Raw genomic sequence first — 9,395 nt, 5'->3', positions numbered from 1 at the left:
AAAAGGCCAAAGACCGTGAGAGGCAAAGGGCATATGGAGCAAAGCACAGAGCAAAGCGCTCAGAACAAGTTCGAACCGAGGAGCAAAAGGCCAAAGACCGTGAGAGGCAAAGGGCATACGAGGCAAAGCATAGAGCAAAGCGCTCAGAACAAGTTCGAACCGAGGAGGAAAAGGCCAAAGACATTGAGAGAAGAAGAGCCTACCAAGCAAAGTATAGAGCAGCCCTAACCGAGGAATATAAAGCCAAAGAACGTGAGAAGCAAAGGGCCAAAGCAGCAACGTACAGAAAACAGCGCTCAGAACAAGTTCGAACCGAGGAGGAAAAGGCCAAGGAACGTGAGAAGCAGAGGGCCTCCCAAGCAAAGCACAGAGCAGCTCAATCTGAAGAGGCAAAGGCTAAAGATCGCGAGAAGCAAAGGGCATACTATGCAAAGTGCAAAGCAGCTCGAACCGACGAGGAACATGCCAAAGCGCTTGAATGGCGAAAGGTCCGGAGAACAAGGCAGAGCGAGGAGAAGCTCGAACGGGATCGAGAGAAGCAGCGGGCGAGTTACCGACGCCGGATGAATAATCTAACTGAAGAGCAATACCAACTCGAACTTGCCCGTTCGCGGAAGAGGACCACAAAGAGTAGAGCGAATCGCAGCGAGGAGAAAGTCCAATTAGACAGGGAGAAAGACAGGGAGATACACAAGGAGCGACAGGCGATTCGACTCGAACAGCAAGCAGAGAAGCAAGCAGAGATATATCCTATTGGGATGAGCTTAGATCTGGAGATGAGCCTCGAGCCAACTCCAACCACCACCACTGGGAGTGGCCTGTCAATAATTGTATGTGCCCGTTATAGTGCGAAAGTACCGGACGAGGTATACCAAGGTGCAATAGAGGGCAACGACATCGTGCTTCGGAAATTTATCGACGATTTTACGGCGGCAAGTCCAATTCTTGCAACAGAAAGCGTGGTTTGGAACGGCAGGAAAGCCTGGGCCCCGTTGCCCTGGGCCATCGCAGATGACAATGAGCAGATTCAATTTCCAGATGGGGACTTTGATAATCAAGGAGCAGATACGCGCTTTTGCACGTTTCTCTCATCTCGACCGGAATTCTCTCATGTTATAATGCTTCTCCGTGGAATCGACGGTGCATCAATTGACCCCGGCTCATGGTCCTTTTTACAGCAAAGATTCCCAAAACTTCAATTCACACTGGCAATTTCATGTGCTGAAATATTCGTCCGCAATCGAGCTCCCGATGGCCAAATGTACTTTTCCAGGACGGCCCCTTATGACCAGAGGTTGTATGGATTCTTCCCCCTATCTCGACTGGTCAGCCATCTCATTGGAATGTCTGCCGATCCCAAATCTGACTGGTTGATTTCTGAGTGGAAGCTGGGAGTATTATACCGCCGAGCTCTCGAAATGGCATATATAGGTGGAGAAATCGATGATATTTCAAACGCTGCATCGCAGTTTGAAAAGCTCATCACCCGCGGACGAAACAATCTACCTTCTATCCAAGGTCATTGACCAGATGCAATCTCGACCATGATCGAAAGTATCCAATCATCAATCTACCGAGCATTTATTCTTTGTGAGCTGTCTAGGATGGCCGGAAAGTTGAGACCATCTCTTACACACGTGCACGACCTTGCGTGACATTAGCTGTACCTTAGCTTTTTATCATATCTAAGAAAGCGATGCTATGTACCTTCTTTGCTCGGGGGCAGATGGGGACCAAAAGTACTTTCCAAAAGATACGACCCTTAGCAAATTGACATTGCCAACTTTATATGAATATATGAACAGTGTATATGCCCAGGAAACCACAGGCGATCGCACAGGAGCAGGAACTCGAGTCACGTGTACAGGGAGCCTTGGATTTCGATACCCGATCTATGACATTGGCATCGCGTCCGGGGGCGCGCTATCACGATACTACAGATATAGGCGCGGTGGAATCTCTTGCTCTCGCTAGACGAATCAACGAAAGCGGGAAGGGGGCGGTATCAGAATAGAGTCGATCTCGCGTTCGCTTAGCTTTTCTGGTAGCAGAATCTCACTACCTCACCTTGCAAGAAATCCTTCCGACCAGAATCCAACCTTCCCTCCTACATACCCTTTTTCGATCTCTCCCCTCCCTTCCTAGTGGCCGCTTCCGAGCCACCACCAGTTCACGATGTCCGTGATGACCCCCGACGGGAAGCTACTATACCAAAGGGCGAATATCTATATGACTCTCCCAAACTCATATCCAGATGATAATAACCCAAATCTCCGCAAGCCAATCTCTTTGCCCAGCCCCCAGGATGCTGGTCCGGATTTTCCCCTCCCAAAGATCACCTTTATCAGTGGACGAACGCGACTACCAGCCTATCGACGGGTTATTGACGCGATACGAAAGGACGGGAAAGATCCGGACGAGAAAGACTGGAAAGCTGCTTCGGCGGAAAATCAAGGGCTCGTGCCTCAACCGCTGCTAGTTCAAATGGCTGCACACTTGCAAGTTCACAAAGGTGATTCGCCAAAAGATATTATCACAGGAAAAGTCGCACTTCTCGAAATCGTCTTGAAGAATTCAACAAACCCTCAGCAACTTGAGCTCTCACGATTCTTTAGCTTGTTTCCCGAGAGATGGACGATTCAGCGCGCGACCGGGTATACAGTGCAAACATGGCCCTACCTCAAGGATACATGGTTCGTGCCGACCAACGAAGAAGGCCAACCCTTACCTATTCCCCATGGCGCATCCGACTTAACTAATCCAAGCTCGAAAGTCCTAATCGTTCAGCCGCGAGCGGATATCCCACCTAATATGCGATCGGTAACTTGGAGCCCAGACGTGATGAAGAATATTATCAAGGCCCATGAGAAAATCGATGGAGTACCCGGAACTGATAAGACTATTCTTGCGTTATACGCTCCACGGATGGGATTACAGGAGGGTAGTTCACAAGGCCAACCGAAAAGCTCAACTACTCCAGTGAAACAGCAATCAAAGGTCACTCCAAGTACCCCACTCGGACCGCGCGATGATATATCCCTATCTCACGAATCAACTGGGACTTCCGCTGACGATTTGAAAACAATCAGCTGGGCGCGTTCACAAATAAAGGCTGCATTCAAGAGCCTTCCTGTTATTGACCAAATACTAGCGAATATAGAAGAAGAAGAAGTCAAGCGCAAGCGCAGTCTCCTAGTTCCCGCTCGGAATACCACTATTAGTCCCCCGGTTCGGAATACTACTATCAGTCCTCAGTCGCAGGCTAACTCCACCCCTACCAAGAAACGCAAAAAGGGAACGAATACAGTACTAATTCACCAACAACCTGGCGGGAAGACGATAGCCGGATACAATCAGCACCTGATACCTAAGTCCCTAGAGCACCCGGATAGCACCGATAAGAATGATAACCCGGAGGACGATGACAACAGTGAAGAGGATGATGATAACGACGGTTCAGCATCGGACTCAGACGAAGAAGACTCGGCCGAGAATATCCCACTACCCGCCACTGTAAATCGCGAACCTTCTCCAGCCTCCGACTCAAGCGCCTTCAACTCCGAAGAAGAATGGGAATTCCACATCAACGCGCGCAAACATACTCACCCAGGTGAAGAAAGTATAAGAACAGATGATATCAATGCAATATTGCGAGCAATAGAGAAACGGCGTAGACTGAAAAGGGGAAAGGCTAGGAAAACTGGAAAGGAGAAGACAGGATTGTGAGGAATGTGGATGGGGAAAGGATACACTCGGATACGTTGCTTGCTTATCATATTTTCATTTGTTCTTTGCAAAAACACACACACGGGAATCGCCATCGCCCTCTTGCAACCTCTCAAACATGTCACATACCTTGCTTTTTCACACATACTCGTGGTAGATGTCGAGCTCCACGTGATCCACCTGCAAGATAGCCTTGGTTTTCCTGATTAGCGATCACGTGGTTGTGCCTTCACACTCAGATAATACTATTAATCTTACCCGGTTGTCGCACCGATGGTTACACTACGCTACTCTTTGGTTTAGCTCGCTCGCTACCGAGGGCTTTTCCCTCAGGTGCCACTCTCAATGGCTCCCTTCACACATCCACGTCCCCCACACCGATCCTTGCGTTCTCCATCTGTCTTACATACTTCCAGAAGACGATCATCCCTGTCCTCAACTGCTCCGACCTGCACGTCATCTTGCCCGGGTCGCGAATCGAATCGAATCGAGATTCGTCAAGATCATCAATCTACAGGTCTTAAAACCCTCAAATCTCGTCTCAACGATTCGTTGAGCGCCATTCCTGCTCCTCAAATGGACTCAACTGCTGTTCCAGGCGTGTCACCACCCACACTTCCGTCAGGTCCGCACACGCCCACACTCCCGTCAAGTCCGCACACGCCGACAAATAAGCGTACACCATCCCAATCGCCGTCCAACAAGAGAAAGAGAATAGTACACATCGACCAACTCATCAGCGCGTTTGACACCGAACCAGAGGATTTCCAGGCTGCATGGTACGACTTGCGAGCTCTAGCTCTAGCTACTAGTTTCTCTACCCGAAGGCAGCCAGAAGTAACGGTATGTATCAATATTTAGCGTACTCTATGCCCGATCCGATTGGCTTACGTTTATAGCTTGCTCCAACGGCTCTTCAGACTGTTGGCGAAGCTCTACGACTCTTCAATCTGCGCAAAGGTCGCATGGATCCTTTCGCAAGTGTACAAGGCTCGCCAATACCTCCATATCTTGAGGAGAACATTGATAGGATCTACTCTGTGACTAGTACTGTCGAAGCACCATACAATGAGGCCTTCTGTCGCATGATCATAGATCAGATACTTATCTGTTGTCTGTATGAGGAGGGCCAACGATCCGACCAGCAACCACCTAAGCAAGCCACAGACGCAGACAAAGACCCCTCTCAACCGCATCCCCCTACGTCAAACACAAACACAGAAAGTGAAGAACCCGCTAGCCTCGAGCTACAGCATGAGACACCACTATCGAGACTTGTTACTCACCGGGGACAAACTAAGCGACTACAAGGATTCGCGGATTATAGCGTTTGGTACGACAACACTAAAGAGGGAAAGAGGGCGATGGCGACAAATCTGTTGATCGTGGAAGCCAAACGTGAAGATCGTGCCGACAATGCATTGCCACAACTCGCCAGCTACATGGGGATCGTCCACGCTACTCGCAAAGCCGAGTCAAAGCAAAATTGCATTGTGTATGGCGCAACTTCAGATGGGAGGTTCTTCCGCTTCTGTCGTATTGACAATGATGGCGTGTTCGCTCATAGTGATCTTCTACAGTGGGAACGTCACAAGGATCAAATCTACAGCATTATTCGGTCCCTCCTCCGAGCAGCAGCCCTTTCATCACCAAGCACAACACCAATAAAGGACCCAATGCGTAGGAAAATAGTCCTCGCGTCGTTCGGTAGCCCAGAGCGGGCCCGGAAGTTTGACTACGGTCATGGTCTTTTTCATTTAGACGTTTATTACGAGGATGAGGTGGAGGATGCTGAGCTAGTCTACTTTAACCGCGATTCGCAACAATGAAAGGATGTGTTTGTATTCGCGGGCCGCGTGCTATTGTTGCTGGGCTATTCTGGTGATCTTCTTCTTTACTTGGGGCGGGAGGGGTACTTTGCGACACTGTCTGTTCTGTTGCTGGTAGGCAGTGCGGTTACATTGGCTCGATCATCATCGCCATCACATTTGCGGAGTGCTTATCATCAATTCATAGCTACATGCTGCTGCTACTTCAGATAGAAAATAAAGTACATAACCAAGAATCATGATGCGTATATTGTAATTAAAATTATCTTCCTGACCTGACCGACCGATATCTTACCCTTCGGAGGTCGGCGATGATCTCGTGATCTATCTAGCGCGGCTTCTCCACGTGCACTCTCGCTTAACCTTAGCTTCCCGCACCTTCCGCAAATCTTTATATCTTCCCAACCTCGATCTCAAACTTTTCCCTTTGATAACCTCCCGACCCCCAAACCTTTCCCGATAAACCAAACTTGATTTCGCTGAGGACGACATATTGTCTAGGCAATCATGCAGATCTTCGTCAAGACCCGTAAGTTCACCCCTATCTGCTTTTCTGCTTATCCGCTTATCTGCACCACGGATTGTCATCGCCGGAATCTTTAGCTAATAAGATCACAATTAGTGACTGGGAAGACGATCACTTTGGAGGTCGAATCCTCCGATACCATAGATAACGTCAAGTCGAAAATTCAAGATAAGGAGGGCATCCCCCCCGACCAGCAACGCCTGATCTTCGCTGGCAAGCAACTCGAAGACGGCCGCACCCTTTCCGACTACAACATCCAGAAGGAGTCGACTCTTCATCTCGTCCTCCGTCTCCGTGGTGGTGCTAAGAAGCGCAAGAAGAAGGTCTATACTACCCCCAAGAAGATCAAGCACAAGCGGAAGAAGACCAAGTTGGCGGTTCTCAAGTACTACAAGGTCGATGGTGATGGAAAGATCGAGCGTCTGCGCAGAGAGTGCCCTACTCCTGATGTAAGTTTTGACGGCTGATTCTGTGCTTAAGGTGGATGCTAATAATATGCAGTGCGGAGCCGGTGTTTTCATGGCCGCCATGCACGACCGTCAATACTGCGGACGTTGCCACTTGACCTACATCTTCGATGAGGCCGGAAAGTAAAGATACTCTTAGAAATCTGAACGGACGGTGGTAAATGGGAAATAGTGTGGTTTCTGACTGGCTGAGATATACCCAAACAATATCAAATGCTACGCAGTTGCTATCAAGTTATGCCTACCTTCTACTGTGATGTGATATTGTTCTTGAGGCTCCTTCCAAACCAGAATGTAGTACTCCAACTTTTCCGAAGTGTCTGCCATACCCTATGTAAAAATTTTCCTTGGACCATGCCGTCATAATCTATGCTTGCTATGTCTGCCGGGCTCACAATTCTTATCCTTGCCCGGATATAAGTATGGTAAGTGTGGAGCTACCACACTGAAAGACAACCCAGCAATATATGGTTTAAGTAGGCGGATCTATTTTTATAGCAACCGCTCAAGCTTAAACAATCGTGGACAGTTGTAAGCCAGCTTACTACTTCTGATTTTATGGTCTCTCTGCTCTTCAACTGCCTTATCTCGTCCTTGTGTTCTGGCGGGCTTATATACCTAATCATGAAATCCTACCACAATTTCCAAAGCAAAAGTTAAATCAGTTAAACCTAACCTCATTTCCTACACGAACATTGATATACTAATCATTGATTGATGCACTCTAGAATCGATCCATCTAATTCCCCGCCAAGGGCTAAGTATTATACATAAGGGGTATCTTTGAACTATTTTGCACCAATGTCGGCATAAGCAGAAAATAAACTCCAGCATTTAATTGAAAGAACTAAGCATATCACCAATGTTCCGCTTCTTGCTTCTCCTTACATTAATGCCATGGCACTTCGTAGAATCCGGTATCGCAGCCTCGGCCGGGCATTTCAACTCCTGTTGAGCGGAATCGACAGACAGCACCTCTGAACGAACTTCAACAGGAGGTAATTTTATCCGAATGAAAGCCAAAGCCCGGGGGATCCAACGGTCCCTTTCATTTTTCATGGTATACTTGAAAGGCGAGTTTGAAGAACCATAATTGATGTCCTTATGGAGAGGTTCGAGTCTGCTCATGTTTGAGCATGAGCGTAAATCTGACGGCGTCTCGCCCAGGCGAAGTGACACGATGGGAACCGAATTGACAAGCTCATTTTGTACTAAAACTTGGTCACCCACGGAAACTCCGGCTCTTGATAGATCAGCGTCGTTTCTCAACTCGCCAATTCTAGCAAACGATGTGTAGGTGCTGAATTCCCAAGTCTCATGTGATGTACTCGCATCGGAGAGAACCGAGTTCATCAAGCCCCGTCGATGGCGTGTAACTGACTCCTTAGGAAAAGAACTCCTTGCAACAATATCGGCGGTTTCCTTGCCTCGAGAGTATTTCTCATGGTTTCCTCCAGGCACTAGCGCTTCTGGGCGGGTAAGGAAAGAAGGTACCTCCGAGCGAGGGATTCTCCTAGTTTTGGATCCATCCCGCAGTTGACGGGCACTTGCCCTCCGAAGCGGTTTGGCTTCGGCACCAAGATTTGCCCGCATGAGCATTGCTCGTTCAACGCAGGCAGATTCTAGCAGGTGCAGCACATTCTCATTGATGGTTGCTTTCCACCCAAAGCGTTTAGCATCTATCTTCGAGCACGAGTCGAAGGAACAGCCGCGAACGTCATATAAAGCCAGGGCCGGAAAACTGTTAAGGTAGACCATCGATTTGCTGCTTAGCTCCACATAGTGCCACAGCTTCAAGATCCTCAAGACCTTGAACGCACCTTCATTTAAAGCAGCGAAATGCCAGGCTCGGATTAATCGATCACTAACGGCTCCTGGAATTGCTCTGGGATGGGCCGGTCGAGCCTCTGTTCCTGGAACATTGATGATCTCAAGAACCCCGAGATTCGTAATTTTGGAAAGTCGAACAAGATCAGGAAGTGGGAATGTGGTTGTGATGCTCAGCGAACTTATGAAGTCGAATGAGCTGGATGTGAGGGAGGTAGAATACATCTGAAGAGGTGATTTGGGCGTTTCGATAGCGTGACGGTATCGCAAAAGACCAAGTACCGCTCCTTCGTTCTGGTGAAGCAGTTTGGAGAATATCACCCAAGCGTGGAACGACAAAAGGCATCTATTGACAGGAGTTTTAGTATGAGGTTCTGCAAGGTAGGGTATCGGTCTAGATTTTATCAACAACTGGTGGGTTGGCTCAACGGCTCATATAATAAAATGCCGGAATCCAAATAAAGTAGACTGACCTATTACTGATAGAGTCCCATATAAGTTGTACCAAATGAAGTGGGAGACACTGCATTCCCTCCAGGGTAATATAAGTGATATTGTTCAGAATACATTCCACAGACAAATCTTTAAGAGACCGTGTTCCTCTACCGCATTTTACCCCTGAGTCTTTTAGGGCTTCAATATACTCGGCGGACTTGCTATAAGCATCCTCTTGATCCAGTCCTTCGGCAGCGATATACTCATGATAGGAAGCTTCGGGCTGAACGCATTGACCCGAACGGAGGCGTGGTTTGTGAGTCCACTCTCGATCATCTGTACTTTGGATAGAAGCAGTCGTCTCGGTGTATACCTGTCCGGTAGATTCATCGATCTTGTGATTTCCATGTCCACCTTCACCCAGTGTAGCATCTAGCTTCTTAGACCAAAACTCGGTATGGCCCAGCTTGCGCAGGAGTCTGCGGTTTGAGCGCTGCGACTTCATGATGACGGTTCCGAATTGTGCAGCAGTTCATAATATCATTTTCAGGAAGCCGTACGTACAACCTATCCGCGAGACTCTAA

The 9,395-nt window shown here is 48.3% G+C and overlaps 5 protein-coding genes across 5 annotated transcripts; 4 read left to right on the top strand and 1 right to left on the bottom strand.

Moving 5' to 3' along the window:
* Positions 1 to 33: 33 nt before the first annotated feature.
* Positions 34 to 1,526, top strand: BP5553_09337 (uncharacterized protein; the record flags this gene model as incomplete). The annotated part of the gene is made up of 2 exons (XM_032017960.1): positions 34 to 68; positions 134 to 1,526. 2 exons carry the CDS (start codon positions 34 to 36, stop codon positions 1,524 to 1,526), a joined length of 1,428 nt encoding a protein of 475 aa, XP_031865867.1.
* Positions 1,527 to 2,175: 649 nt separating this feature from the next.
* Positions 2,176 to 3,726, top strand: BP5553_09336 (uncharacterized protein; the record flags this gene model as incomplete). The annotated part of the gene is made up of 1 exon (XM_032017959.1): positions 2,176 to 3,726. The coding sequence occupies one exon, from the start codon at positions 2,176 to 2,178 to the stop codon at positions 3,724 to 3,726; it is 1,551 nt and encodes a 516-aa protein (XP_031865866.1).
* A 345-nt stretch (positions 3,727 to 4,071) lies between these two features.
* BP5553_09335 (uncharacterized protein) lies at positions 4,072 to 5,555 on the top strand (the record flags this gene model as incomplete). The annotated part of the gene is made up of 2 exons (XM_032017958.1): positions 4,072 to 4,569; positions 4,626 to 5,555. 2 exons carry the CDS (start codon positions 4,072 to 4,074, stop codon positions 5,553 to 5,555), a joined length of 1,428 nt encoding a protein of 475 aa, XP_031865865.1.
* A 507-nt stretch (positions 5,556 to 6,062) lies between these two features.
* Positions 6,063 to 6,675, top strand: BP5553_09334 (putative ubiquitin-40S ribosomal protein S27a; the record flags this gene model as incomplete). The annotated part of the gene is made up of 3 exons (XM_032017957.1): positions 6,063 to 6,084; positions 6,178 to 6,530; positions 6,583 to 6,675. 3 exons carry the CDS (start codon positions 6,063 to 6,065, stop codon positions 6,673 to 6,675), a joined length of 468 nt encoding a protein of 155 aa, XP_031865864.1.
* A 707-nt stretch (positions 6,676 to 7,382) lies between these two features.
* BP5553_09333 (uncharacterized protein) lies at positions 7,383 to 9,315 on the bottom strand (the record flags this gene model as incomplete). Its single annotated transcript, XM_032017956.1, has 2 exons — positions 7,383 to 8,721; positions 8,849 to 9,315. The coding sequence occupies 2 exons, from the start codon at positions 9,313 to 9,315 to the stop codon at positions 7,383 to 7,385; spliced, it is 1,806 nt and encodes a 601-aa protein (XP_031865863.1).
* Between the last annotated feature and the right edge of the window lie 80 nt (positions 9,316 to 9,395).

Source organism: Venustampulla echinocandica (genome assembly GCF_003357145.1).
Source record: "Venustampulla echinocandica strain BP 5553 chromosome Unknown scaffold_10, whole genome shotgun sequence".
Classification (NCBI taxonomy): Eukaryota; Fungi; Ascomycota; class Leotiomycetes; order Helotiales; family Pleuroascaceae; genus Venustampulla; species Venustampulla echinocandica.
Note: the sequence above shows the minus strand (reverse complement) of the source record. Positions and strands in the feature narration are given on the sequence as shown.